The 27971-nt window shown below is 56.6% G+C and overlaps 4 protein-coding genes across 7 annotated transcripts; all 4 read left to right on the top strand.

Moving 5' to 3' along the window:
* Positions 1–427: 427 nt before the first annotated feature.
* On the top strand, positions 428–3549 carry PYCR1 (pyrroline-5-carboxylate reductase 1). Its single transcript, XM_059864272.1, has 7 exons — positions 428–583; positions 686–756; positions 852–1031; positions 1618–1839; positions 2315–2407; positions 2789–2952; positions 3048–3549. Exons 1-7 carry the CDS (start codon positions 517–519, stop codon positions 3196–3198), a joined length of 948 nt encoding a protein of 315 aa, XP_059720255.1. The 5' UTR covers positions 428–516; the 3' UTR covers positions 3199–3549.
* Positions 3550–5542: 1993 nt separating this feature from the next.
* On the top strand, positions 5543–13148 carry MAFG (MAF bZIP transcription factor G). Of its 2 annotated transcripts, none has more exons than XM_059864413.1 (3): positions 5543–5651; positions 9261–9322; positions 9410–13148. In XM_059864413.1, the coding sequence occupies exons 2-3, from the start codon at positions 9287–9289 to the stop codon at positions 9860–9862; spliced, it is 489 nt and encodes a 162-aa protein (XP_059720396.1). In that variant the 5' UTR covers positions 5543–5651; positions 9261–9286; the 3' UTR covers positions 9863–13148. The 2 variants fall into 2 exon arrangements, with proteins under 2 accessions (XP_059720396.1, XP_059720397.1); XM_059864414.1 differs by lacking the exon at positions 5543–5651 and adding an exon at positions 5993–6089.
* An 84-nt stretch (positions 13149–13232) lies between these two features.
* On the top strand, positions 13233–17410 carry SIRT7 (sirtuin 7). Of its 2 annotated transcripts, none has more exons than XM_059864411.1 (10): positions 13233–13391; positions 13467–13604; positions 14096–14200; positions 15047–15117; positions 15217–15289; positions 15734–15832; positions 16300–16536; positions 16780–16860; positions 16992–17098; positions 17184–17410. In XM_059864411.1, the coding sequence occupies exons 1-10, from the start codon at positions 13296–13298 to the stop codon at positions 17392–17394; spliced, it is 1218 nt and encodes a 405-aa protein (XP_059720394.1). In that variant the 5' UTR covers positions 13233–13295; the 3' UTR covers positions 17395–17410. The 2 variants fall into 2 exon arrangements, with proteins under 2 accessions (XP_059720394.1, XP_059720395.1); XM_059864412.1 differs by having other exon boundaries at positions 13236–13391; positions 13488–13604.
* A 14-nt stretch (positions 17411–17424) lies between these two features.
* PCYT2 (phosphate cytidylyltransferase 2, ethanolamine) lies at positions 17425–27952 on the top strand. Of its 2 annotated transcripts, XM_059864397.1 has the most exons (13): positions 17425–17524; positions 17990–18078; positions 18853–19014; positions 20783–20849; positions 21326–21410; positions 22426–22470; positions 23676–23814; positions 24406–24488; positions 24650–24727; positions 25323–25388; positions 25612–25677; positions 26077–26165; positions 26805–27952. In XM_059864397.1, exons 1-13 carry the CDS (start codon positions 17439–17441, stop codon positions 26893–26895), a joined length of 1146 nt encoding a protein of 381 aa, XP_059720380.1. In that variant the 5' UTR covers positions 17425–17438; the 3' UTR covers positions 26896–27952. The 2 variants fall into 2 exon arrangements, with proteins under 2 accessions (XP_059720380.1, XP_059720381.1); XM_059864398.1 differs by lacking the exon at positions 22426–22470.
* The last annotated feature ends 19 nt before the right edge of the window (positions 27953–27971 follow it).

The raw sequence follows: 27971 nt of genomic DNA, 5'->3' as shown, positions 1-27971 counted from the left end.
GGGGGAGCACAGCACGGCCCGGCCCGCGGGGCCCGGGGGGAGCACAGCACGGCCCGGCCCGCGGGGCCCGGGGGGAGCACAGCACGGCCCGGCCCGCGGGGCCCGGGGGGAGCACAGCACAGCACGGCCCGGCCCGCGGGGCCCGGGGGGAGCACAGCACAGCACGGCCCGGCCCGCGGGGCCCGGGGGGAGCACAGCACGGCCCGGCCCGCGGGGCCCGGGGGGAGCACGCCCCGGCCCGCGGGACTCGGGGGGAGCAGGGCGCCGCCTGGCGGCGGGGGCTGCGCGGGGCGGCGCCGCGGGCGGTGAATGATGCAACACTGGGCGCCGGTTGCCCCAATCGCTGGCGAGCGCCGCGCTGCTGGCTCCGCCCCTGCCCGCTGAGTGGCGGAGCGCCAGCGCCGCCCCGCCCCCCTGCCCGTCGATTGGCTGCGCGTCCCCGTCCCGCCGCGCGGCCTCGCCTCCGTGCGCGCGCGGCCACGTGTACGGCGGCGGGGCCGGTCCGGCAGCACCGGGATGAGCGTGGGCTTCATCGGCGCGGGGCAGCTCGCCTTCGCCCTGGCCCGCGGCTTCACCGCGGCAGGTGGTCGCGGGGCAGCTCGTCCTCGCCCTGGCTCCGTGGGGGCGGGTGTGCGCGGGGCGGGTGGTGCCGGTCCCTCGGTCTGACACGCGGGGTCGTTCGCAGGGGTCCTGGCTGCGCACAAGATCACGGCGAGCTCCCCGGACACAGAGCTGCCCACCGTGAGCGGGCTGCGGGTGAGTGCGACCGGGTAGCGGGCACCTGGTGGCGGCGCTCCCCTCCCGGGCCATCCCGGTCCTGAGCGGTCCCGTTTCTCCCCGAACCGGTGCAGAAAATGGGAGTGAACTTCACGGTGAGCAACAAGGACACGGTGAAGAGCAGCGATGTCCTCTTCCTGGCCGTAAAGCCGCCCATCATCCCCTTCATCCTGGAGGAGGTGGGCCCCGACATCGAGGCGCGGCACATCGTGGTATCCTGCGCGGCCGGCGTCACCATCAGCTCCATCGAGAAGGTGAGCGGGGACAGGGCACGGCCCTGGGCTGGCTCCGCTCCTCTGTCCCCGAGGAGCCCATGCCACGGACTTGTGCTACTCGTGCTACTCAGGACTAAAGTCACACAGCAGCAGCCAACTTGGTTTTGATCACCTTTGCCTGTCTTCTTTGCCAAATGATATTAGAGGCTTTATCCAGCTCTTCTCTCACATGAGGTGCTGTCCAGTCATGTTTCTTTCAACAGCAGTGGGTCATCTCCCCTGAATTTCTGCAGATTTAATGCTAAGTGTCTGCAGGAGCTGTTTTGGAGATCTGTGGGTTGATGTGGGATTGAGGCCTTTGGGATACTATTTCCAACACGGCTTTGCCCAGCTCCTGCTTTACTGGTACTGACTAAGGCTTCACATTCACGGATGGGCTGCTGTGGCTCACAGCAGGACATTTGAGATACACAGGTCTCTCTTTTCCTTCTGCTTGTGTTGTTCTTGCCGCTGGGGGGGTCCTTCCCTGAACAGCTCATTGATGAAACATATGCACTAAAGCCCATTTTTCTCCCTTCTTTCTTTTTGTTCTTACTTTCTATCTTCAATGATTTTCTGCCCTAAGAAACTCTCTACCTTCTGCCCCACACCAAAAGTGATCAGGTGCATGACCAACACCCCTGTGATAGTCCGGGAAGGTGCTACAGTCTATGCCACTGGCACTCATGCGGATGTGGAAGATGGGAAGCTTTTGGAGCAGCTGATGGCCAGTGTGGGCTTCTGCACCGAGGTGGAAGAGGACCTCATCGATGCTGTAACGGGGCTCAGTGGCAGTGGCCCTGCGTATGTATGTGCTGCTGTTTCCTCAGCTAGTGCCATCTCAGGGAGATCAGTTGGCTTTGCCTGCCATAAAGTCTGTGCAAGTTCAGCTTGTCTTTTTTTTTTTTTTTTTTTTTCCCATAATCCATATTTGCAATGGGAGATGTATTCCAGTTGTCCAGTTTGGGACAGCAGGAAAATTTTTTAAGAGTCGGATGAGTCTGAAGTCCATATCCAGTGAGCAGTGCCCACATGTCCATGTTGCAAAACTTGGGCCTGTACTTTGCGGATTCAGAAGCTGAATTTCTCCCATTCCCCCCACTCCTGAGCTGGAACTAGTTGGGGGGAAGCCTGGCATGGCATCCGTGAAGGAAAGAGGGAGGCTTTTATCAAGTCTGTGAGTGACAGGAGTCACAGAACAGTCCTGAAGCCCTGGATTCTCTCTCCCCTAAGCCTTACCAGTCCTGGAGCAGTCTTTCAGTGCCCTTCTTCCCCTCTCTCAGGCGTTCACTGCCCTGGATGCTCTTGCAGATGGAGGAGTGAAGATGGGCCTTCCCCGCAGGCTGGCAGTTCGGCTGGGAGCACAGGCTTTGCTGGTCAGTATTACCTGCTGCACAACACATCTGAGTCTGTGCCTGCTCCTTGCAGAGGAGTCTACACGTCACAGCTTGAGATGGGCTTGGTGCTCTGGCAGAATCTGCTTTAAGGGATGTGTTTGGTTTGAATGCACACAGGTTCCTGGTGAGGGGCTCTAGGAAGTGTCTGCAGCAATCTGGTGCTGCTGGTGGTGGGGGAGCTGGGGCCTGGAAAACTCTGCTCCTTTGCAGGGCTCATCAGCTCTGAAAAGTGTTTTGGCAGCCTGCAGGAGCCCAGGTGTGCCTGTTGTGAGTGATGGTGCTGCTCTGTGCAGTGGAGAACAGGAGTATATGACAGTGGCCTCCTCAGTCAGGGCTCTGGCAGGTGTTTACTTGCTACAGGGTGCTGCCAAAATGCTGTTAGAATCTGAGCAGCATCCGGGTCAGCTGAAGGACAATGTCTGCTCACCCGGGGGAGCCACCATCCATGCCCTGCACTTCCTGGAGAGTGGTGGCTTTCGCTCTCTCCTCATCAACGCTGTGGAGGCTTCCTGTATCCGGACAAGGTGAGCAACTAGGAACTAAAGAGCTTGCAAGACTTGCCCCCTACCCTCCCCATCTTATTTTTTCTATGTCTTCCTCATCCACTGCCCCATTGTAGGGAGCTGCAGCATTTGGCAGACCAAGAGAAGATTTCCCCAGCAGCCATAAAGAAAACGTTGCTGGACAAGGTGAAGCTGGAGTCTCCTTCTCTGTCTGTGGCATCTGCTAGCAAAGTCAGTCTGTTCACCAGCAAGAGCAAGAAGAACTGAGCAGACTGCTGCATTCTGGCAGTGCTGAATGTCAGTGTCCTGGCTGCAGCCAGGACAGGGTTAATCTTTGCAGTAGCCAGGAATGGTGGCCAGGACCCTGGTTATTCTATACACATGGACAAAGGGGAGGGGAGGGCTTGCAGCAGGGGAGAGGGGTTGGAGAAGGATGGGGAGAAGGGGTCCCTCTGGCTGGGTGCATGAAGTGAGCAGTGGGAGCAGCATCATGTTGCACGTGGTGAGCAATCATGTGTGAATTCTTCACCTCTCTCCTACACTCTTCTTAGTATTGTTGCTGTTATTATTTGTTTTCTCATCTCATTACTGCTTCCAGTAAATTGTTCTTGTAGCAAACCATGATCTCTACCTTTTGTGCCTCCAGTTCTCCTCTCCAGCCCACCACAGAGGGAGAGGGACAAGAGGGCAGTGAGTGAGCAGCGTGTGGTTTTGAGTATTTCAGTGGGAATGCTAATACAGGGAATACCATTCCTAAGCCAAAACCATTAGTGTTCGCTGTGTTATTATCTTTTCCTTTATCAAGGAAAAACGCTCACTCAGCATGTTGGTGCCCCCTGTACCAGGCTTGTGGCTTGCAGCAGCTGTAGCAGAGGGTCTTTATCCTGCAGTGGGGTTGGTGAGCTGTCCCTGGCACTGGTGTGGTGTTTTCTTGGGCAGGGGTGATATTCTCATCAGAGCTTTGTCAAGGAAATCATTTGTCCAGAAGCCTCGGGTACTTCCAGGACTCAAGCAGTGTTTGTGGTGTCCCATGCAGAAATTTTTATAACAGGATTTTTTAAAGTTGTTTCAGAGCTTTTGGTTTCAAAGGTTTAGTCCTTTCTGGCCCCGTCTTGCATCTGCTGTCAGAGCTTATGTCCTGTCACTAGCTGGAGCAGATGCTGCCACACAAACACTGTGCTGCATGGTGGATCAGGGGCTGGGCCCAGAATCACCTCTTGGAATGGACCAAGTGCCTCTGCCTGATCTCCCACCCCTCAGAGAGGCATGTGGTGTGAACATGGGACCGTGCTCCTTTTCTCTCCAGTGGCCACCCCTTCTCTCTGCTCAGTCTGCTTTGGGGATCCGTGACCTCTCACTGCCCCTCCTTACTGCCAGCCATGCTTGGGTGCTTTGGCAGATGGAGGGCTAGTGAGTTTTTACATTTCCTGCTGTCTCTGAGGTGCTGGTGGTGGGAAAGTATTTTTAGTGTTAGGCTTTTGGCTTCCAGCAAGGTATGACCCTGTAGGTGTGACAGATGGTCACTCCTCTTCCCTCTTTACATAAAAAACTGTGTTTCTGATGAGAGCTGTGGCTAATCCCAGCTGTTTTGGCTGGGTATCCCTTGCTACTGGCAGTGGCCACTAGGTCAGGAGTCCTTGGGGTCATACGTTCCTCCCTTTCCTGCTCAGGATCTGTACCTGTGCAGGCAGGCCAAGCTGGAAGTCAGATGGATGAAGTACTGTGTGATGCAAAATGCAAGGGAGTGTTGTGGAAAGAGTTCACACTTGGCTGAAAAAATTGGGATGTGGAATGAATGGATGCCTGAGCTTGAGCCCATCTGCAGGGAGACGCAGGGGATGCCCCTGGGTCCTCCCAGAGAGACAGAGCTACAGATGACCTTCCTAGATGGTTACAGACCTGAACTGTAGCCACAGCAGATGGAAACCCAGCCATCAGGGCTACCAGCGCCCTGCAGGGCTGGCGGCCACATCCCCTGTCCACAGAGCCGTGCTGCTGCTGGATCCGGGCCCGCCGAGCCCCTGCTGCTCCTACGGGCACGGCTTCTCCTTAAGCCCTGTCCTGACCTCCCCTCTCTTACCCCACTGTCACTGCTGCACCTTCCGCTTGCCCCTCGCCCTTCTCTGCTGCGCTCATCCTGTCCGGCCCGCTTTGCCTGTGCCATGGCAGCAAAACAGTGGGCACCGGGGTCGGTGTCATGGGCCTGAAGTCGTAGCAGAAGGGCTGGGAACACACCTGGAGCGAGCCCGGTGGCACCGGGGAGAGCGGCGCTCCAGGGCAGAGGAGAACTGAAACGCGCGGTGTGCAACGGGGACACCGGCAGGCGCCCGGTGGCTGTTGCCAGAGGCGGCGAGAGCTGATCCGCTGCCGACCCCGTACTTCGGCGGAGCAGCAGCGCTCGCCCCGGGCAGGGCAGGGCAGGGCAGGGCAGGGCAGGGCAGGGCAGGGCAGGGCAGGGCAGGGCAGGGCAGGGCAGGGCAGGGCAGGGCAGGGCAGGGCAGGGCCGAGCGCTCCCCCGCTGCCCCGGAGCGCGGCCCCCTTAAGGCCCGGGGCGGTTGCGCCGGGCGCTTCATGAATGGAGCCACGTGACCCAAATATCACGTGACGAGTCCGTGAGCGGCGGCGGCGGCGGCGGCGGCTCGTGAGTCCCGGTCCCTCCCAGCGCGGCCTCCCCGCCCCGCCCGGCCCGGCCCGGCCCGGCCCGGCGGCCCCGGCAGGAGGTGAGCGCCACCGGCAGCGCGAGCGGGCGCGGCCCTGGCACCGGCCGGGGCGGGGCGGGCCGGTCCCCGGGGGCGGGCCGGGGCGGGGCGGGCACGGCGGCCCCGGGATGGTGGCCGGGGCCGCCGCGGGGTCGGCAGGTGCCTAAGGGGCCGCCATCACTGACTCACGGCGGGGCTTCGGGGTCGCGCCCGCCCGGCCCCCGCCCCGCCCCGGCGCGCCCGGGCCCCGCTCGGCGGGCGAGCAACAGGTGCGCGGGGCGCTGGCCCGGGGCCTGCCCCGCCCGCCGCCTCCCGGCTCCACCCGCAGCCAGCGCGGGCGCATCCGGCCCCTCCCTCCCGCGGCTGCCGAGCGCCCCGATCGTGTTGCAGCCCGGCTGCCCCCGGGCCGAGCCTGCCCCGCTAAACCCCGCCGCACCTCCGGGCGCTCCGGCTCCTCCGGTACGGCCGCGACCCGGCCCCCGGCGGGACCTCGGGTCCCCCCTCCCGCCGGGCGGCCGCCCCCTGCCGCGGGTGTTCGCCGCGGTCTGTCGTTCTTCTCCCGAGGACGAGAGGCCCGGGAGGCTGAGGAGCCATTGGGGCGGCTCGCCCGGTGCCCAGAGCGGAGACTGCTGCCCGCAGTCGGTGCCGTGTCCTCGGGCTGCTCGGTGGCTGCAGCCGTGCGGGCGGAGGTTCCGCTCCGCAGGGGCTGGCCGGTGCTGGGCGCTGCGGTGTCCCCGAGCGGAGCGAGCTCCTGCGGGACTGCGGTGTCTCACCCGCACGGAGGGGCCACGTCCGTCTGTGCCAGGCACGGCTCGGTCACGCTGTTCAGAGCCGGGCACGGCTCCGGCTGTCCGGCATGTGTGAGCTCTGTGGTCCGGGGAGGGCACCGCCAAGGGTGGGAGGGGGTCTCTCAGAGCTGGCCCTTTGCTTTAGCAGTGTGAGCAGAGCTAAAATCAGCTGGGTGGGCAGATTCCTTGAGGAAAAAACTGCTGTGGAAGTGCCTAGGGTTGGATGACATCACCAGGGGACCCCCAGGGTGGGGAACACAGGTGGCACTGTCTTGGCTACACAGGTAATTTGGGCAGTCATTGGATGAAACTGTGTGAGCCGATTTGCCAGCGAGCAAATAAACAGAGTATGAAATCCACACTGGGAGAAAGTGTTTCTGTGTGCTGTGCCCTGTCGCGACTGGCAGACCACGCTGCTGTGCCTGCTGGAGCCCCTGGGGGAGCACAGCCCTCGCTCTGCCCTGCTGGAGCGGGGACATCACCGTGTTACACGGGGCTCAAGGCAGGGTTCTGCACCAGGAGCTTGGAGAAGGGCCCGTGCTGGATCATGCGTGCTGCTGTCAGCTCCCGTGTGCTGCCGCTGAGCTGAGGGGAGAATTGGCTGTGCTTGTGCTGAGTTCAGGCCTTTTGAGCTCTGGGAAATGTGGTGAGGCTGCAGTTTCTTCATTGCAGCCATAGTGTTTGGCACTTTTCAGTGTGATCTTTCTTCAGGAAGCTATCAAAAGCTGATCCATCAGCAGTCTGGAGAGTAAGGCGAAGTTTGGTCTCTGCTATGTCACCCGTTCTCTGGGTGTCCTCTTCGTGAGGTGCCAAACAGCCCAGGTTAAAACGGGACGTAGGAAACTCTTTGGGTTGTTCTCTCCATTCTACTGACTTCTGCTCCTTGGAGAGGTAGGATCACCAGGTTTTTGGGGACACTCCTGTGGCAGCTCTGATGGCTGTTGAGAGAGGCTCCTGCCTGAAAGGGGTTGTGTTAGAGTGTGCAGAGGCAGGAATGAGTAGCTGCCTCTGCTGTGTCCAGCTCTGCCAGTGCTGGCCGTTCCCCAGCCTGCTGAGGAGCACTCTTCCCAGTGCCCTGCCTGATGCAGCATGCGTGTGCCCTGTTTGTTTCATTTTGGATCTGCTGTAATGAAGGCAGCTGCTTGCCAGGCAGCTGTCAATTCTTTAGTGCAACAGGGCAGGCAAATTCCTGTGTCCCGCTGACCATGCCTGCCCTTGACTCCTTCCACTTGCAAGAGGATGGGGCATGGAGGGGCTGCAGGGGCAGGCACTTTGGTCTCTCCAGCTATTCCCTTCCCTCTCCCCTTTTCCCAGGAGACATGTTGTTTACCAGGTAGGAACAGAAGGAATAAACAGCAGTCTGGGAAGGAGGGAAGAATTGATTTTGTGCAGCAGTTGCTTGCATGCTGCCTGTCCTGCCTCACTGCAGCTGCCTTCCTTGGGCAGCAGGTGACCATGGCTATGCCAATATGGCTGGGTGTAGCAGACATCTTGTTGGAAGGAGCATTGTCCTCTAGGTATGTATAAATAGCCTGGCTCCTGGCATGCTGCAGGCTTCAGGAATATCTCTGGTGGTGTTCTGGGGACTGCTGGTCCTGTTCACCTGCCGTAGGTCATAGATGCACTGGAGAGAGTCTGTGCCACAGCTGCTGAAAGAGCACTAAGCCCTATTTGCTGATGTGTGCATTTGGTTCTGGTCCATAACTGGACATGAGTCCTGCTGGGAGTAAAGGCAGGGGCAAACAACATTGTTGTTTGACACCTGTGAGATGAAAGGGGCAGAGGCACCTGGAGGCTGCACGGGAATCCTGGCAGGGCTGCGTGGGTGCAGTCTGGGCTGAGAGGGGAGTGCAGTTTGGGCTGTTTGAGCACAGCCGTGTCTGTCAGGGAGTATCTGTGTGGATCAATTCCTTGGGCAGCATAGTAGCAGTCTGAACTGAAAAGCATGAGGGGAGGAGGTATGTGGGGAAGGAAGCAGGAGCCTGGGTATAAGTCTTTGTAAAGCAGGCCTGGGAATTACTTTTACCAGTTCTGAAGTCTTGTCTTCCGTGGCAGGGAAGGAGTCTGCTCTCTCTGTTTTTTTGGCACTTTAAATCTTTGTGTTTTTGTGAGCACACCTTGGCTCTTAAGGAGGAAAAAGGTGTTCTGGGCCCTGGCATGCCAGGGATTGATAGGTACTTTCTCATAGAAAAGACCTACAAGTGGGGTCAATTTTGCATGACTGGGAGAGGTGAAGGCTGCTGAGGCATCAGCCCAAATTTGTGATGGAATTCCAGTGTGTCCAAGGCTTGCCCTGTACCCCTTGCTCAGGGTTATGTCTTATTGAACCATCCTTAGGAGCATCTGGGGTCTGGTAGGACTGGGGAGCTCCTGGGCTGTGCTTGGGCACCTGCTGGAAGGGCATGTTAAGGTAAGCTGCCCTGCTTGGGAGTGACAAGGACGAGGCTGGGAGCGAGTGGAGCGGAGTGCCAGCCTGCTGAGTCAGCATGACTGGCCTGGAGCAGCCACGCTCTGGACCCTGCCTGCTGCTTGCAAGGCTATTTTTAAAAATGTGGCTTCCATGTGTTCTGACTCCTCCTAGTTCTTTAATTTCCCCCACCATAAACAAAAAGCAGCATTGCCACAGAGTCTCTGTGGGGGCAGAGGTGTGGAAGGGCAGCAGTTTCTGCTCAGGGACACTCTGCTCATTGTGAGTCCAGCTCAGCTGGCTGCTTGTTGATTGTCTCCCACGGCAGGAGCCAGGATGCTGAGCACCACGGGGCGTTGCTGCTGGACCCTGCCAGAGGAATGCCGTGGGCTCTGCTGTGTCCCAGGTGCTAATTTGACCTTCCTTCCCTTGCAGAACCCAGCTGCCAAGGCTGTTGTGTTATGACGACCCCCAACAAAGGAAACAAGGCCTTGAAGGTAACGCGGTGGGGGGAGGAAAGGGGCGCGGGGACGGGCGCAGGCATCCACCTCAGGCTTCACGAGGGTGTGCTGCCTCTCCCCCAGGTGAAGAGGGAGCCAGGCGAGAATGGGACCAGCTTGACAGATGAGGAGCTGGTGACCATGTCTGTGCGAGAGCTGAACCAGCACCTGCGGGGCCTGTCCAAAGAGGAGATCATCCAGCTGAAGCAGCGTCGGCGCACGCTGAAGAACCGGGGCTACGCGGCCAGCTGCAGAGTGAAGCGCGTTACCCAGAAGGAGGAACTGGAGAAGCAGAAGGCAGAGCTGCAGCAAGAAGTGGAGAAGCTGGCCTCAGAGAACGCCAGCATGAAAATGGAACTTGATGCTCTCCGCTCCAAATACGAGGCTCTCCAGAACTTCGCCAGAACCGTGGCCCGGAGCCCCGTGACCCCTGCACGGGGGCCTCTCACTTCCAGTATGGGGCCCCTCGTCCCTGGCAAGGTTGCTACTACCAGTGTCATCACAATAGTGAAATCCAAAACGGACGCCCGGTCTTAGTGAAGCGAGCGTTGCCTGAGCTTGTCTGTGCAGGGCAGTTAGGCACAAAACCAGCCTGGAATCCCCAAAGCACAAGCCCTCCCCACATGGGTCCGGGTTCCTTTGACTTGGCCCAGGACTGGCCTGCTGATCGCTCCAGTTTATTTTGTTGTGTCCAGATTGGTATGAGCAGTGGTGATGCATCCCTTGTCCTGTGCAGACAGAGCTTCCCACCCAGCAGTCTATAGCCCTCAGGTGCCCTGGGGACAGACTGTGAGATTTTGGTTTTCTACCCAAAGAGAATCTGTGCAGCGTGGCTGAGAGAAGGGTGGAGGAGTGGCCCGAGGAAAGCGTTCTTCCTGGGGGCTGGGAACCCTAATTTTCGGTCACTTCCAAAGGCTTTATTTCATGACTCTTCCAGGTGGTGCATCTCAGCACCTGAACCTGCTGCTTTTGTCTCCTTTGGTACCTGTAGTTACAGTTGGGGTGTTCTGTGTCCTAGGTTTTATTCCTTTCTAGGTGTGCCTCTGTGCCCTAGCCGTGGGTTTCCCTCAGACCACGCCGTTGGCTGTGTGAGCTGGCAGTGCTGGGGGACGGTGCTGCCGCGTCCTGAGCCCCCGCAGGGAAGGAGGGAGCAGCAGGACTGTGTTGACTGCAGGCCGGTTTTGTGCCTAATGTGTTGCACTGAACAAGACCAAAATCACTAGTTGTTCCCGTGTTTTGAGGGTATCAAGTGTCTCTAGTGTGATGGTTTACACAACCAGTTTATGTGGTTAAATAGCCCTTTATTTAAAGAGAGAAACATCATTTTAAGAATTATTAAATTATCTAAGTTTAAAATTGGACAGAAGAGAGAGCGTATTTATAGTCAGCTTTTTTACCTGAGAAGGCGAGAATATTTGACCATATGAGTGGGGAAATATTCTCAGAGACTTTGCTAGTTAAAGTTAATAAATAAATAATTTTAAAGTTTCTCATGAACCTCCCGCAAACTGTTTGTGGCTCTGAGGTTAGTTTTTATAAAGAGTTATCAGACTTTATTTATAAAACTTAGAAAAAGACAAAAAAAGAGGCAAGTCCTGTTTGATATCTTTTTGCAATTGTACCAAAAGTGACTTATTCTTGACCTTGCTAGTTTCTGTGGTGTCCCCCTGTGTTGGGCGCTCTGCTCCCCGAGCTCTCGTGCGGCGCTGTGGTGTGCCGGTGCCTTTGCCATGTGCTGTCATTTCACACTGTTGTCGTTTTCCCTAAACTCGACTGAGAGAGTAGGTTGGAATCTCTCTGGATTCTCCAGAAGGGTTCTGGTGCACAGGCGAAGGTGCTGCTGTTTTTGGAGACAGGAATGGCTGGCTGGTGCAGCGAGGTGTGGGGGCAGCTCCTGCTCAGCAGCCAGTGCCAGGCCAGCTTGGTTATCTGGAGAGGAAAAATGCTGCACTCTTCTTCCTGCAGCAAACCTTCAGGGAAGTAACGTGAGGGAGACTTGTCCAGGCTTAGGAGAACACTGATGGGATTTAGCTCTGGAATTAGATCCTGTGGTCAGAACTTGTGTTGTGCTCATGGCTCACCTAAACAAGAGGGGCAAGTCTGCAACAAGAGGGGCAACGTGGGACAGCCTAGTCCCTGGTGTCTGCACATTGAGCTGTGGCAGGGTTGCTGTCCTTCCTGGGGTGGCTTCTGCCCAGGGCTCTTAGGAAAGTGCTCAGACTCACAGCTGTGATGCAGCTGAGAACCTGTTTGTGGCCAGGCTCCATTTCCACAAACAGTTTGACTCCCCTCTCCCCTTCCCAAAGATTTGAGCTGATTTACTGAGTTTTAGAGAAGCAGGACATGTGATCTCCTGGCTGCTGAAGATCTGAGTGGAGGGGGCAGACTGGGGTAACAGGAGTGAAGCCACAGTGTCATAATGAGGTATGGCTGTCCTGGATAGGTTTTGGGGATGTGTCTCTCTGCTGAACTGATACTGCTGTCCCCTGAGCAGGTGAGCAGGTCAGCCTCAGAAAACCTGCGGTGTGGCAGGAGAGGAGCAGGTAGTTGATGGGGATTTTCTGCTGGAGGAGATCAGCTTTGCTCTGATTGATAGGGAGTTTAGGGAGTTGTTTGGGATGCTTTTCCAAGTAAACTTCCCAAAGGAGGAGCAGGTTAGAACATTGCCTCCAGTGGTCCCTCTTCTGGCCCTGGACTTACTCTTCTCTTCTCTGAAGTGTCTGATGTGCCACTTCCAGCCATTCACCACAGGCCACACTCTGCGCAGCACTCAGCAGGCTCTGGTCTTCCAGCTGGTTGTATGGTGACTGGGGGAAGTGAGATTTTACAGAACACAGAGGTGTCCAGTTGTCCAGGGGTGTCATTCCCAACCCCGTCCCTCTTGGAGCCAGGCTGAGCCCTTGGAGCACAGCTGAATCCTGATATGGGCCAGCAGAGCGGGCAAGGTGTGCATGGGGCTGGCTAGGATCTTGGTTCCACAGCTGGAGCCTCTGGTGTGAGGAGAGCCCCGGAAACACAGCAGGCAAGGATGGGCAGCCCTGCAGCCGCGGAGAACTTTCATTTGTTGGTGCCCGGTGTCAGGGAGCGCGCAGCCCCTGCCGGTGGCAGCCGCTGCTGTGCCCTGGGCTGGCAGCAGTGCCCAAGGACCAGCCGTCCTTCCTGCCGTTTCCCACGGCCCGTGGTGTGTTCAGGGAGCACGGGGAGGGCCGGAGCCAGCCGTGGCTGAGGCTGGCTGAGGGTGACTGAGGGTGCCCCTGTGCTAAACGAGCCCCGCTTGCCCCGCTGCATGTCGGCGAGGCCACGGTGCCTTGAGCGTGGCTTGCCCGTGGTTTGGTTTTGTTCTCAGTGCAGTGTAGGAGCCAGTGATGGATGTGTCTCCGCAGTGTCCGGGCGGTCCGGTCCGGCTCCGGGCTGCCGTGTCCTGCCCCTGCCCGTGCCCGTGCCGGAGCCGTCGCGCCGACTTCTCCCTCCTATATAGTGTTCTGGAGTGTGACAGTTCTTGTTCCTGAGGTGCTCGTCCGTTTGGTTTTCTGCTGTGAAGGGTGTCGTGTTCCCTTTCTCCTTTTCCTGGTGCCGTTCCGGGCCGTCGGGGAGGGGTCGGTCCTGCGCCAGCCCCACCGGGAGCGACCCCGGCCCGCCCGGGATTTGTGTATTGTGAATTGTGTGCAGTCGCTCCCGGCCGGAGCCGGGGCTGGCGGACAGAAGGGTCACGCAGAGGGCTCCGGGCTCGGTGCAGGCGGTATTTATTGCTAAGTTATTGCCGTTATTTATTCTGTACAGTGTCCGCCGCCTGTGTACGCGACAATAAAGCGCTTCAACAGCCGCCGCCTGCGCGTCCTTGGGGGCCTCCCGGCGCCAGGGGGCGCTGCCGCGGGGGGGCGCTGCCGGAAGCGGCGCGCGCGCGCTCCGGCCGGAAGGCGGAAGCGGCGGAGCCGAGCCCGGTGCGGCGGAGGCGCGGCGGTTCCGGGCGATGGCGGCGGGCGGCAGCCTGAGCCGCTCCGAGCGGAAAGCGGCGGCGCGCGCCGAGATCCTTCAGCAGGAGGAGCAGCGGGACCGCCGGAGACAGGTACGGCACGACGCGGCCCGACTCGCTCCACCTTGCCGCTGCGGGCCGCCGTGACCACGCGTGTGCACTGGGCAGGTATCCCGCATCTGGAGGAAGCCGCCGGCGGAGCGGAGCCCCGAGGAGTGCCAGGTGCTGAGTGAGAGCGAGGACATCGTCAGGGAGCTGGAGCGGCGCCGCAAGCGGCGCGAGCGGCTGCGGCGGCGGCAGGAGGAGGTGGGCGGCGGGGCCACGGCGGGAGCGGGGAAGCCGTGCCGGGGGTGGCAGGGAGCGGGGAAGCCGTGCCGGGGGTGGCAGGGAGCGGCTCCGGCCGCGGAGCGGCGCGGCGGAGGCCGCCGGGCTGGCTGCTGCCGAGCTCTGCAGCCGCAGCAGGTGAGCAACCGCCGTGCCCTAGGACCGGGAACACGCCTGCCCGGCGGGCACTGCCGGTGTTTGTCTCCGGTCAGCCGTGCTCCAGGCGCGTGTGGCTGCACGGACCGGTCTCCCGAGAGGCTGGGTCAGCAGCTTCCGTTCTTCAGGAAGCCTTTTGCCGTGATCCTCCCACGAACAATGCCCATGTCCTTTTCATCTGGAAATCACTGTTGATGTTGTGTTTGTGTTGCTTTTCCTGCTTGGCCCAAGCCCATCTTCAAACTCCTGGGGAGACCCCTGCTCTGTGTGCTCGGCAGTGCCGTGGCCCGTGTGACCCTGCTGGGTGTGTTTTGCAGGTGTGTGATGAGCCCGAGGAGCTGAGCAGGAAGGTGGCAGAGCTGGCAGCAGCCGTGCGCGGCGCCAGGCACCTCGTCATCTACACGGGCGCTGGGATCAGCACGGTGCGTGCGGGCAGCACCGCGCCCTGCAGGGCTGCTCTGGGCTGGTGCCTGGCTCTGGAGTGAGCACAGCACGTGTGGGACGGGTCCCTGCAGCTCCCAGGCTGCAGCCCGGGGTCATTCCTGCTGCCCCCGAGATCCTGTGGCTCCAGGATTGCCTCTGACCATCCAGGAGGCACAGCCTGAGCCAGAGGACACTGCTCTGGCTTCACTCAAGTCTCTTCCATGACTTGGGGTAAAATCTCAGGCCAGTTAGCTCAGGAATGCTATATGTGTTATCTGACATGCCGAGACAACTGGGGATTATTGGAATTTATAAACAGGAGTTTGAGCATTGTTTTGTTGCAGTAGCCTGGGGCAAAGCAGCAGTCTGGTTCTACCTCTTGTAATGTGTCATCTCCCCCTTTGTGTGAGTTCTGTCTCTCCATTCTCTGCTGGAATGGAGCTGGCTCAGGGCAGGGGGCTGGGTGCTCATGTTCACTAGAGATGCTGAGTGTGACGGGCCAGAACCAGGCAAAATAAGAAAAGGCTCAAGAATGGAGTTCTGTGTAGCGAAGTGGGAAGTACCAGGGATGAAAGAGTTCTGGAGGGATTCCATAATCATAAAATTGGAGAAAGCTGACACTAGAAGTGAAAATGAGAGCTGAAACGTAGAAGAGAGAAAGAAAACAGATGAGGAGGTTTCCCTGTGCTCAGGGAACAGCTGTGCTGGAAAACTCAAGAGTGAATGAAAAAGCAGCGATGGCTGGAGGTGTCTGTGGTTGTCCTGGGCAGGCCTGGGCTGGCTGTGTCTGTGCACAAGAGCTGTGACAACCCCACCCGTCAGCCTGCTGTTCTCTCTGGTGACAGGCGGCTTCAATCCCAGACTACAGAGGCCCCAATGGCATTTGGACACTGCTGCAGAAGGGCAGGAGCATCAGGTGAGGAGCCAAATTCCCAACTCTGGGACAGAAAGCTGATGTTGGAAGAGGTTAATGGCAATTCCAACTTTCTTTTTTTTTTCCCTTGCTTCTTGTCAGGGCTGCAGACCTGAGTGAGGCAGAGCCCACACTCACTCATATGAGCATTGCCTGCCTGCACAAGCACAACCTGGTAAGGTATTTTTACCTCACCTCACTCATGTTCCTCTGCCTAAGAATGATAAACTCAGCAGGGAATAGTCAGAGAATATTGCCTGACTGCGTTTTTGGCTCAAGTGGCTGCATATCCTTGTAGGAAAATGTGTCCAAGCCTTCTTCAGTCAGCTGCAGGCTCCAGCTCTGGCAGGTTTTCCCTGGTGCCTTTTCTTTAACATGTTGTATTTGTCCCTGGTGAGGCTGGTCTGGGGAGCTGGTCACAAATCAGCCAGCCCTTTAAATGTTCATTTTAGCAGGAGGAGGTTTCCATTTAGCTTTCACAAAGGTCTGTTCACCACGCTCTTCCTCTGTGGGTCCTGCTCTGATGTACAGGCTATTGATGTGGTTTGGGACACATGCATCACTGCTTGGAGGGATCCCTGTGTGGTTTGCAGGAGCTCAGTGTTGTGTTCCCTTCAAGGTGCAGCACGTGGTGTCTCAGAACTGTGACGGGCTGCACCTGCGGAGCGGGCTACCCCGAGCTGCAATATCTGAGCTGCACGGGAACATGTACATAGAGGTGAGTGGCCAGAGCAGGAAAATGCAACATTAAGTGGCCTCACAAAAAGAGAAATTAAACTCTTGATCTGCCACTAGCTCAGAAGGAATCAGTACAAGGGCTTGGCCTGTGTGTGGTTCCTGCCTTCAGACCATCGGGTTTGGGGTGAACTACTTAGGAAGTGCCAAACCCAGCTCTGTAGCTCTTCCTCTGTACATACTGGAACCTTGTGCTTCTGACATCTCTTCCTCAGCCCTTCTCTGAAATCTCTCCCACCATGTAGCCAAAGGCTGCCTGTGGCTCCTGTGGCTGGTTTTCAAAAATACCTTGAGGTTTTCCGAGTTAGCATCTGATCCCTGATGCTTCTGTCTACAACTTCTGTGTTGTTCCCAAAAATGCTTTTCTTCCAAGAGAAGAGGCTTGCTCCTGGCCTCCAGTGGGTGGGATGCTGATGATGTGATGGGGTTTCTGCTTTCGTCCTGCACCAGGTCTGCACTTCCTGCACACCCAACAGAGAGTACGTGCGAGTGTTTGATGTGACGGAGCGCACGGCCCTGCACAGGCACCACACGGGCAGGATGTGCCACAAGTGTGGGGCACAGTTGAGAGATACAATCGTCCACTTTGGGGAGAAGGGGACATTGAGACAGCCCCTGAACTGGGAAGCAGCAACAGAAGCTGCAAGCAAATCAGATGTGATTCTTTGTCTGGGTTCCAGCTTAAAGGTAACTTTAGAGACTCGGTGAAGATTGTTAGCAGCATTCCCTCTTGGTGATACACCTTGGTGCTGAGCAGTCTCCTCCCAAACAGACAACTGTAAACTCTGGTGTCAGGATTCGCCCAACATCTGTGATAGTCTCTCTTCCTCCCTCTTTCCCCTCCTGGTAATACATTCCTTTTCCTCTCGCTGATACGGTTCACGGCCGCATGTGCCTGTGGCTGTGCTGATCCCCTGTGCTTTGTGGCAGGTTTTGAAAAAATACCCGCGGCTCTGGTGCATGAGCAAGCCCCCCACACGCCGGCCCAAGCTGTATATTGTGAACCTGCAGGTGAGATAAAGCCCTCGGCGCTGGGTTGGCCAGGGATGAGCCGAGGGGCTGCGGATGTGTGGGGCTCGGGGCGGGAGCCGCCGCTGCCGCCGAGAGGAGCTGCCTGCAGCCGGCTCTGCTTTCGCTCGCAGTGGACCCCGAAGGACGACCTGGCCGCCCTGAAGCTGCACGGCCGCTGCGACGACGTCATGCGGCTGCTGATGGCGGAGCTGGGGCTGGAAATCCCGCGCTACGACCGGTGAGCGGCGCGGGCCGTGTGCGGTGGGAGCCCCGGCCCGGGGCCGCCTGCAGCGCCCACCGCCGCCCTCTCCTTCCTTCCGCAGGGCGCGGGACCCGATCTTCGCGCTGGCCGAGCCGCTGCGCCCCGGGGAGGAGGGCACGCACTCGCGGAAACCCGTGGCGCCGCCCCGGGAGCGGGAGGAGCCCCGGGAGCAGGAGCAGCCCCGGGAGCGGGCGGAGGCGGCGGTCGGGCGGCCCGGGGGGTGGCTCGGCCGCGGCTGCGCCAAGGGCGCCCGGCGCAGGAAGAGCCGCTGAGCGCGGGGCGGGGCGGGGCGGGCGCCGCCGGTGACAGCGCGGCCATGCTGCGCAACGGGGCGGCGGGCGGCGGCGGGGCCGCGGCGGGCGGCGGCGGCCACCGGCCCGTGCGCGTCTGGTGCGACGGATGGTGAGTGGGGCGGGCGCGGGGCCGGGTGACGTCGTGGCGCCGCAGAAATAAACCGTGTTGGCTACGCCGGTGCCTCCGCCTCCTCTGTCACCGCGGCGGGACGAGCCGGGCCCGCGGCTCAGCGGCGCTCTCCGCGCTGAGCCGCCCTGGGGCGCCGGGCGAGCGGCGGCCAACGGGGCTGGGAGCGCCCTCGGGCTCGGCCGCTTAACGGGCGTCGGTGCGGCTGGTCCGTTCCCCCGGGCTGCAGCCAGCTCCTGCCGGGCAGGTGCACGGAGGGAGCGGCCCCTGAAGCACCAGGGCCGGCTCACCGCGGTGGGAGGCAGCGCTGCTGCGGGCCCCGGTGACCGGGCCGTACCGGCACAGCCCTGCCCGGCAGCAGAGACCTTCAGCCCCGAAGCCTGGGGCGGGTCGCCCGCAGGTTGCCGGGGAGCGCGTCCCGGGCTGACCTGGCCCTTCTCTTTGCAGCTATGACATGGTGCACTATGGCCACTCGAACCAGCTGCGCCAGGCGAGGGCCATGGGCGATTACCTGATCGTTGGGGTCCACACGGATGGTAAGAGGTTTTACCAGGATTCATCTCGTGCAGCCCCTCAGATTGCCCAGCAGCATTAGCCCCAGGAGAACCAAGAGTTCTTTATAGGGTCAGGCTTTATCCTGCATCTGCTCCAGGATCAGTAGCCTCCAAGAGAAAGATGTCCCTTCTCTGGGAGTGGAGTTACTCCTGTCACACTTTTGGACTGAGGATTAGGTGGGTCAGATCTTACAGGCTCCGAGGGTTAATCTGCCTTCTGTGCTGTGAAAGTTGAAACGGCTGAAAATCAGTCTGCTTTTGCTGGTAGGAGGTGCAGAATTTACATTTCAAAACAAGTTACCTCATGGAGAAAACTAATTTCAAGGCCATCTGGAAGTTAAGTGTCAGAAACAAGTTCTGGCATGTGAAGATGTATTTTAAATGGGTTTATGGATGCAGGATTTCTAGTATCAACCAGGTGTAGTATGAAGTTACTGTTTGAGAGGGAAATTTCTCCTAGAGGGATGCCGGGAGGCCCAGCTCATCCCCTCAGGAAGAAGCATCTGGGTACAGGGAAGTACTGAGACCTTTTGCCCTCTGAGTGAATTCCAGGGCCCTTGCTAAATGTTTAGGAAATGCAACCAAATCAAAATCTTTTGTGATCTAGCTGGGGCTTCCTTTGCTACCACAGACTGATCCAAATCTGAGAATAAGCCTGCAGTGAAGTTCACCTGCCCGTGAAATGAGAGGGGCAGTGACTGAGAGTCACTGTAGCTGCCGGACATGCTTCTAACTGGAATTTTGTTTCTCCCCCAGAGGAGATTGCCAAGCACAAGGGTCCCCCCGTTTTTACACAAGAGGAGAGGTACAAAATGGTGCAGGCCATCAAGTGGGTGGATGAGATTGCTCCTGGAGCTCCTTATGTCACCACGCTGGAAACCCTGGACAAGTACAGCTGTGACTTCTGCGTGCATGGGGGTGAGTGGTGATGGGGCAGTGGCTGTGCTAACATGGGCCCTTGGGGGCTCCAGGTGTGCTGCAGGTGCCCTGCTGCAAACCAGCAGGGTCAGGGCTTCCTGCTGCCTGCAGAGCTCTGCCTTCTCAACACCTACACTGGGCAGCACAGCTGCTTCTGGTCTCGTGGGTCGGAGAAACATCAGTGTGCTCAGAATCTCAAGAGTGGCCAGGGCCCTTGGTTTTAACTTACAAAGGTGAAATGTGTCATTTAAAATTATCCCAAGGTTGCCCTTAGCACCAGTAGAAATTTGTGCAAAGGGGAAAGCCATTTACAAAACTTAGGTGTGAAAAACACTATTGAAAAGGAAAGCATGCAGAAATACAAACATGTTTATTTCTACTTATCCTGGGACAAGGTTAGATCTGAAAAGCTTCTCTCTTTATCCAGCTGATAAGCTGTTCAATGGCTCAGCTGACTGTGAGGCTGGAGACCTAGTTCTTAGTGCGAACACTTTTTGGTGTTCAGTTGCTAAAGAGAACCAGTGTTCTGAGGAAATATTCTTGCTCTGGGACTCTGTCCCTTCTTGGGCTGCTGCCAATGCTCATTAAGTCTCTGCCCTTCTTCCCTGCCCCTCTGAAGCAATTTTGTTACTTTGACCAGGAGTAGTCTTTGCACTCATTTCGTATGTCTCTCATCTGATCCCAGACACCTGCTGTTGATAAGCCAAGTATTTCACAAAGTGTAAATAAATCCTTAATCTTTAGAAGATAAATATTCTTTTTTCACGTGGATGGAGTGGTTATCAAATTCCTCATTTAACTTCATTGCCTGTCCTGAATGTGTTAGGTGTATGTGATTCTCACAGGGGTGCTGAGGGGTTATGGCAGCAGAGGAGCCTCGTGGCCCCTGTTCCAGCTGCTTGGATTTGTCCCCTCTGCCACTTGCTGACCTGTCGCAATCATCCCGTGCTTCTCCTGAGCAACACCCTGCACCAGCAGCTTTGTGTGTTTGTGCAAAAGCTGAATTTGGAAATAGCTGAGCTTACCTGAGAAGGCGACAGCAGCCCTGCAGTGTGTGCCTCTCCTGGCATGCCAGGCTGTCCTGGCAGTGTGTGCCCTCCTGTGCCTGTGCTCTGAGGGGAGGCTGTGGGGTTTTAGGGGAACTGAGCAGGACTGAGGCACCCCACTGTGTAGGCACACTCAGGGCTGCCCTCTGGCTGTTTTGGCAAAGGGAAACCAGCTTAGCTTTTGCTTGTGAAGGCTTTGCACCATCACCAAAAGTATGAGAGGTGTTTCTGCAGGGGGAGTTGGGAGCCATGTGCCAGAGATGAACCAGAGTGGCCTCTGTAGAAGGGTCCTGGATGTCACTGTGGGAGTGCAGCCACTGAGAGGAAGAACTTTCCACTGGATTAACTGTTTCATTGACTTGAAAACTTGTAACATGAGCCAAGGGTTAAAACCAGGCCCAGAAAAGCTAAAAGGTTCATTTTTAACATTGATGCAGATAGTGCTTGTTTATTGTCATTCACACAATAATCAGCTGTGCCTGCTGCTGCAGGGCACTCAGCAGTGCACCAGATGGGTAATGGTGTTAATGTCCAGGAATATACTTGTCTCCACAGACACAGTAGTCTTAAAAACCCCTGACATCTTTGTGGGACACAGGACATGTGCCCTGTGGATGCACAGGGATTTGGATTGCAGAGTTGTAGGTGTGTGGGACCTGCACAGCTGCTGCTTTTGTGCAGGAGAGCTTGGGTGCAGTTCTGAGGCTTTTCTCTCTCTGCAGATGACATCACCTTAACTATCGATGGCAAGGACACCTATGAGGAAGTAAAGACAGCAGGGCGATACAGGTAACCTCTTGCTTACCTGTTTATCTTGTTCTGGGCAGAGTTTCTGGGTTAGGGTTAGACTTTGTCCCTTGAAGGGAAGTCACATGAAACATACCATTCTTCAGGTCACACCTGAATTTGGCTGTATGTGTGTCAGAGCTTCAATTGCAGCCAGCGTTTTGGCTTGAGGGAAGTGGGGCAGGCATTCCTGCCCAGTGGGGCTGTCTGGTTCCTGGCAGAGGCTGGTTCTGGTTTTAAAGCCTCACTGAGTGCTGGTTCTGGTGGCCTGGGTGAGGGAAGCATTCACACGAGCAGTGGCTGTGGCGTGAGGATGATGCAGAGGCTCAGCAAATAAATGCTATTCTTGAGAAGGAAGGCTAAGGAGGACAGCCCCTGGTTTGGGTTTATCAGGTGTCACAGGTGCCCTGTGGTAGTGGTGGGAGGACAGAGCCTTTGCTCCTGTGCCTTCTGCCTCATCCTTTGCTTGTCTCCCGCAGGGAATGCAAACGCACCCAGGGCGTGTCCACCACTGACCTTGTTGGCCGCATGCTGCTCATGACCAAGGCCCACCACAGCAACATAGTGAGTCAGAGGGCTCTGGGGGGAGGTGGAGCACAGGGCACGAACAGCTCTTCCCCTCTACTGCCCCACACAGAGCAGAGTGGGGGAGCAGAGCTCCTGGGCCTGGCTCCTGGGTGTGTGGAGAACGGGCAGTGGCAGCAAAACAACCTGCTCATGTTTGCTTCAACGTGTCTGAGATCACACTGTCATGGGACAGACTCTGATGCCTCATGATCAGTGTGGGCCTAGGGAACATTAGGGGAGATGCAGACAAGCCCATGACTCCTCCCAGCGTGAAACAACACCGTGCAGGCACATTGATCTGTCAGCCAGGTGCTGCCAGAGTTGGAAACTCCTCTCCCTTCCCACTGAGCTTCATGCTTCTGCCTTCTGTTGTCTCTAACCTGATCAGACCTTTCTTGAGTCTCCTCAGCTCACTCTCTGGCTGGGAGCTAACCTAACCAGGGAAAAGTAAAGTCAGTGGTTTTATGTCAGGTAGTGAGTTGAATATACTGAGTAATGAAGGAATAGAATAGAATCATCCGGACAACTGCAGAAACAAGTGACCCACAGGCGAATTGAGGGACAGAGGGAGATGTTTTTGTGTGCTGAGCTGTTAAATTGGCTTAGCTGTAGCACAGGAGTTGACACCGAGATCTGCCCGGTGCTGCTGCCTGCTGCAGATACCTGAACCTGCCTCTTGTGAGGGTCTTTGGCAGGAAAAGGGATGCTGTCCTGTCAGGGGCTTGCTGGCCTGAGGGAGGATGCAGCTGTGCAGCACTCTTGGGGCTGCAAGTTGGGCAAGAACCACCTTTGCTGGCGGTGCTAAGCTGGGATCAGATAAGGACACATTTCCTCTGACTCATGCTGGGACAGGACTCTGGTTTAGGTATTAACCAGTTTGGCAGCATTCAGTGCCCGGATCCCTGGTGTGCGTTTTGAGCCTGGCCTTCCCAGCACTTCCCACACACAAGCATATCTTGGTTGGATGAGCTGTGCAAGTGCTTAAACATTTTGACTCTTTATCTCCCTTCAGGATGAGGACCTAGACTATCGGAAGCACACTGACAACTTTGGGAAGGTAATGTGAGTTCTGGTCGTGGACGTCTGGTTGTTGTCCTGCCTGAGAAGGATTCCCAGTGTGCTTTCTAGCCTGTTGCAGGCTTGTTTGTCCTCCCACATGTAGCAGTAATGTCTCAGTGAATGTCTGCTGTCCCCACATGGCAGCGCCTGCAGTGGGTGTGATGGGCAGGTGTGGCACAGGGCAGCATGAGCTGTCCTTCAGTGGGACCGCAGGGCTGCTGTGCCCTCTGAGCCTGTGCTGGGCTCCTTCCTTGCTTGTAAATTCCTTCCTGCCACTTCCCAAGTGCCAGTGGTTCCTCAGTGCTTGTGTTGTTTTGCAGGTGCTCTGTTAGGTTTGGGAGGTGTGGACACAGCAGGTGCATGGCCACACTGCTGCAGAGCTTGAGGGCAGCACAGCCCTCTTGGTGCTCCTGCTGCCAGGTCCAGCCTCAGGCTCACACTGCTCCTAAGGAGCCAGCCCTGTTTATTTCCAGCTGGATTGTCCCTGCTGAATTAGCTGCACCAGCAGCTTGAGCAAGTCTTTTTTACTCACAGGGGGTTTGCTGACCTGTCTGAATCTTCCTTAGTTCCCCACTAGTTTGGGGGTTTTGAGTAGGTGTTTTGGGGCATATTGCTCTAGCATGGCTGTTTCCTGGGGTATGGGTAGGATGGATCAGGGCACTGGGTACCCTGCGTGACCCTGACAGCTGAGCTGTCTGCATGCTGCCCTTTGCAGGGCCTGCTCTGGCCTCAGCTGCAGTGTGTGTGTCCTGCCAAGTCCCGTGGAGCAGCTTTGGGTGGCAGAGCAGGTGACTTGTGGCTGTTTGCACAGCTGCCACATGGTGGGGACCGAGCTCTGTCCCAGAGCTGAGGGGCCAGACAGGTGCCCTGGGGCTTGGCAGAGCGGAGGTTGGTCTCGGTGTTGTCTCCCGAGCACATCTTGCTTCTCATGGAAATTCAAACCTGCCCTGTTGTCTTCCTCCTTCCTGAGCTTTCCTCTTGGCATCTCCTGAGCTGTCTGCTGAGATGATTTAGACAGGGCATAAAGGGCTTTTGTGAAATTATCTAAACACTCGATGCCAGGAATGTAGAAAGTCCAAGGTGCTGGGAGTTGTTACAGTTGCAGCAAATTCAGATGAGCAGATTGCCCAGCACTGTGCTCTGTGTTGTCCAAACCCCCTCCAGAGCCTGAAAAGAAGCTGTGTCTGGTGTATGTTTCCACAGGGGCCCAAAGGTCACAGTCCCTGGACTGGTGTCTCGCAGTTCCTGCAGACATCCCAGAAGATCATCCAGTTTGCCTCAGGGAAGGAGCCACAGCCAGGAGACACCATCATCTATGTGGCTGGAGCCTTTGACCTGTTCCGTATCCTTGACTCTCTTGGGTTGCACCACTGGTCTTTGTCTCATGCTCTCATGTTGGGAGGTACCACACTGCATATTTGCCTCTTTTTTTTTTTCCTTTTCTGTAGCTGCACATGAGAGAGGAGTCAGGAGTGAGTTCTTCCTGGCAGTTTCTTAGTCACAGGATGCTGAGAAAGAAGCTATAGCTGCTGTGTGGAGCAATCTGTGGCTGTTGGATTTCAGGAAGGCAGATGGGTACTCTCCACGCTCTAATGATTGTGGTGAAGACTGGCTGCCACAGCACCTGGAGCTGACACGCCGTTCCTGGGGCAGGCTTTGAGGCTTTGTGCAAGAACATCTGGGACAAGTAGAAATTCTGGATAGAGGCAAAGCTGAGTCCATGTAAGGGGGAGCTGAAAAAGTCTCTGGCTTTTGCCCAGGGCCAGTGGAACCTGAGGAGGGAGGCAGCAGCTGTTCTTGGAAATAGGCAAAAAGTAGTGCAAGAATAAAATCCTAGGGATTCCTGTCTCCCACTGTTGTTTTTGGGTGACTATTTCTTGTCTTCCTTCCTATATTTTCCGTGTGAGTTTCAATTCCTTAAACAGATCTGCAGATGTGGGTCATGTGGATTTCCTGGAGAAGGTTCACCAGTTGGCAGAGAAGCCCTACATCATTGCTGGGCTGCATTTCGATCAGGTCTGTGTAGAACCTGTCCCAAGGCAGAGCAGCTGGGGCCTGTTCTCTGAACCAGGCAGGCTGTGCTCCCAGAAACAGGACAGGGATGTCATTTTGGGAGAGAGCAGGAGGGAAGGGAGTTGCCCTGTCTCCCCTCTGACTTGCCTGGTGCTTTGCCCTAGGAGGTGAATCGCTACAAAGGGAAGAACTATCCCATCATGAACATCCACGAGAGAACCCTCAGTGTCCTGGCCTGCAGGGTGAGTGGTGTCTCTGCACTCTGACAACTGCCCAGAGCCTGGTGGTGGTCACTTGTGCTCAGTGACCTTGCATGAGCTTGGTGTGCCCTGAGAAGACAGATAGGATGAATCACTTGAGGCTGCCACAGGTGCTGATCCTCTTGGGAGACTCTGCTGGGCTCTTGTGCCATCCTGCCTGATCTGAGCTGGTGCCCCATCCAGCTGCTCTGCTGGCAGTGACAGAGCTGGATGCCACGGAGGGAGCTGTGTGGTCAGATTTGCCACTAGAAAACTCTGCTCCCTGCAGCAGGGGAGAAAATGCTGCAACAAAATCATGAGGAGCCCAGAAACGTGTGCCTGGAGCAATTAACTTTTGGATTTGCTCTATAGGCACAAAAAGGACATCCTGTAGAGGAACAAAAAGCTGTTATGTGACAAGCTGTTGCTGCTGAACCCACTTCTCTGTTCCCTTATTTGAACTTCTGACTCTGTAGCCAGCTGACCTGCTTGGGTCTCTTTAAGAAGCAGCTGGCTTCTGGCTTGGGACTGGGTTTTGGGTTTTTGTTCGATGGGTTTTTTTTTTTCAAATCTAGACTCTACCTGGTTCCTTTTTCAGTATGTCTCCGAGGTGGTGATTGGAGCTCCCTATGCTGTCACTGCTGATCTGTTGGATCACTTCAGGGTGAGTCCTGGCACACGGCTGGACACGAAGATGTGTGTGGGGAGCTGAAGTGGTGTGGGACAGCACAGGGGTGCAAGGAGGGAGTGTTCTGCTCAGACTGGGACTGCCAGGCTGTGCAGGAGGGTGGCTTTGTTGGTCTCCAGGCTGTGCTTAGTGGGAGTAGTGGCAGAAATGTCCCTGTCATCTTTTGGATCTTGTCAGTGACTTTGGTGTCCTCCTTCAGGTAGCACTTGTTTGTCATGGGATGACTGAGGTGGTGCCGGACAAGGACGGTTCTGATCCATATGAGGTAAAGTGCCAGTTGCTTTGTCAGCATTTGATAGCCAGAGCCTGGTTCTGGTTGTGTTCCTGGTCTGAGAAGGTGTACTGCAGAGGAGGCTTTGGCAGCTTTTCATCCGCCCCTGAGGGCAGCTTCATGGAGCACTCAGTAAACCATTCCCAGCAGCTCCACTCTCCCAAGCACTGCTTTGCTCTGCCTGTCTCTGATGCCTTCATGGCAGAGTGAGAAATCCTGTGTGCTTTGCTCTCTGTCCTGGGCAGCTCCTGTGTATGTGGAGCTTTGCTTTCAGCGAGTGTTTGCTGTGCCTCCGAGGAGATCACTGTGCATCCTGCCTGTCACCCTGCCACGGCTCAGCTCAGCTTCACACCCAGGCCCCACGTGTTTTCACAGCCCTGTGTCTGTTTGCAGGAACCAAAGCAACGTGGCATTTTCCAGCTGGTGGATAGTGGCAGCAATCTCACCACAGATCTAATTGTGCAAAGAATCATCAAGAACAGGTTGGATTTCTTTGTCTCCTGATTCTGTCACGTACTGTTCCATCCAGAGTGTCTGGGGACTGATGGATGGGACCAAACAGGGAGAGAAGGTGTTATCTGAAGGCATAGAGCAGCAAACTTGGCTTCCTCTTTCATGGCTTGGGTAGGCTGTAAATGCGATTGTACCAATCTGAACAGAGAAAGGAACAGCTGAACTCTGCTGTGTCAGAACGTGCTGCACTGCACATTTATTGATTTTTCTCCTTTAATGATAAATTTCCTTTGCTGTATCCTGGGGAAAGAGCATGTGGCTTCTTTCAGAGCTTTGGTTTTTTAGGCCTGAGTCCTTCACTTTCAGCACCTTGGCTCACATCAGTGATAAATTTGATTTTGGTGTTACAACACTCAGGACAGCCCAAGAATGGAATAGCAGCTTCTTCCACAGAGGGAGAAAGAAGTTGTGTGTGTGACCAGTGTGGGAGTGCAGGACTGCAGAGTGCTGGCAACAGCCATGGGAAGCTCTGGGAGAGGCTCTGGGGGTTTTCTGAAGTGCTCTCAGAACTGAGCAGCACAGAAGGCAATGCTCCCCTGCTCCAGGTGCTTTTGTCTACAAGCAGTATGGGTGAATGAGAATCTTAGGGCATTGTGTGATATTTGCAGGCTGGAGTTTGAAGCTCGCAACCAGAAGAAAGAAGCAAAAGAGCTGGCTGTGCTGGAGGCCATGAGAAGGCTGGAGGAGCAGAAGCACTAGGCTGCAGAGCGGGCATGTGTGAGCCACAGAGTGCTGCAGCTTCACCCTCTGGGAGAGCAGCTGCTCTTCAGGAAAGGACCCCTGAAGGGGGGCAGCCCTGCTGGCACGCAGGATGTGCTGTCCTACCCTCTGCTGTCCTAACTCCTCCTGCACTAATTATGCAGACATGATGAGTTGGGATTCCATTGCCTAGTTTTATCTCCGTTAATCAGTCCCTGTCCCTTTTCCCAGGAAGAGATTTGACAAAACAAAAAGGTTTTAATTATAACTAATGTTTTAACATGTTGATGTGCTTTTACCTTCTGCCATTTCTGGCTCTTAGTAGGAGGGGAGTGGAGGAGCTGCCCGTGCCCCCCTGCCCTGCCAGCCTTGGCTGTCCTGTCTGGGCTCTGCATTGCAGAGCAGCCCCTGGGCAGGGCTTGGGTGGCTGCACAGGCACCAAGAGCAGCCTTGGGGACAGGACTGGGCTCATGGGGTTCCTCCTGCAGCTCTTGCTCAGGACCCAGTGGCTGGCTCCCAGAGGTGGTGCTGGGCTCTGAGGTTCACTGTGCTGCCTCTTCTTGGCTCCTGCCCCTGCCCACACCTGGAGCTGCCCTGGGCTGAGCTGGATAAAGGCAAATCCTTTGCTGCTGGTGGCGGCTGCTGAGGGGGCAGGTGGTGCTGGGTCCAGGCATTTCTCCACAAGAGGCATAGGGATCCTGGGGCCCTTCCTCAAAGGCTCTCCTTCTGCAAGGCAGCAGGACTCGATGCCGTGTGTGGACTGTGCTCAGAGCCCACCGTGTGCTGATGGATTACCTGAGGGCAGGACCTGGCCAGGTGAAGGTTTGGGGGTGTTTTCTGATGGCTGACATGCAGCGTGCCTGCCTGTAAGGGGAGGTGCAGGCTGCAAGAATGGGTCCTGAGCTGTGAGCCCCTTTTGCCTCTTACATTCCAGGATACAGTGCTGGGTATCCTGAGCAGCTCACTGCACTGTGCCAGATGGTCCTTCCAGGCTCTGTCTGGTGTCCTCTCTCTTGTAAACTTTTGTTGCTGATCATTAATAAAATGTTGAAGAGTTGTGCATTGGTCTTTTTGGG

Source organism: Haemorhous mexicanus, chromosome 20 (assembly GCF_027477595.1).
Source record: "Haemorhous mexicanus isolate bHaeMex1 chromosome 20, bHaeMex1.pri, whole genome shotgun sequence".
Classification (NCBI taxonomy): domain Eukaryota; kingdom Metazoa; phylum Chordata; class Aves; order Passeriformes; family Fringillidae; genus Haemorhous; species Haemorhous mexicanus.
Note: the sequence above shows the minus strand (reverse complement) of the source record. Positions and strands in the feature narration are given on the sequence as shown.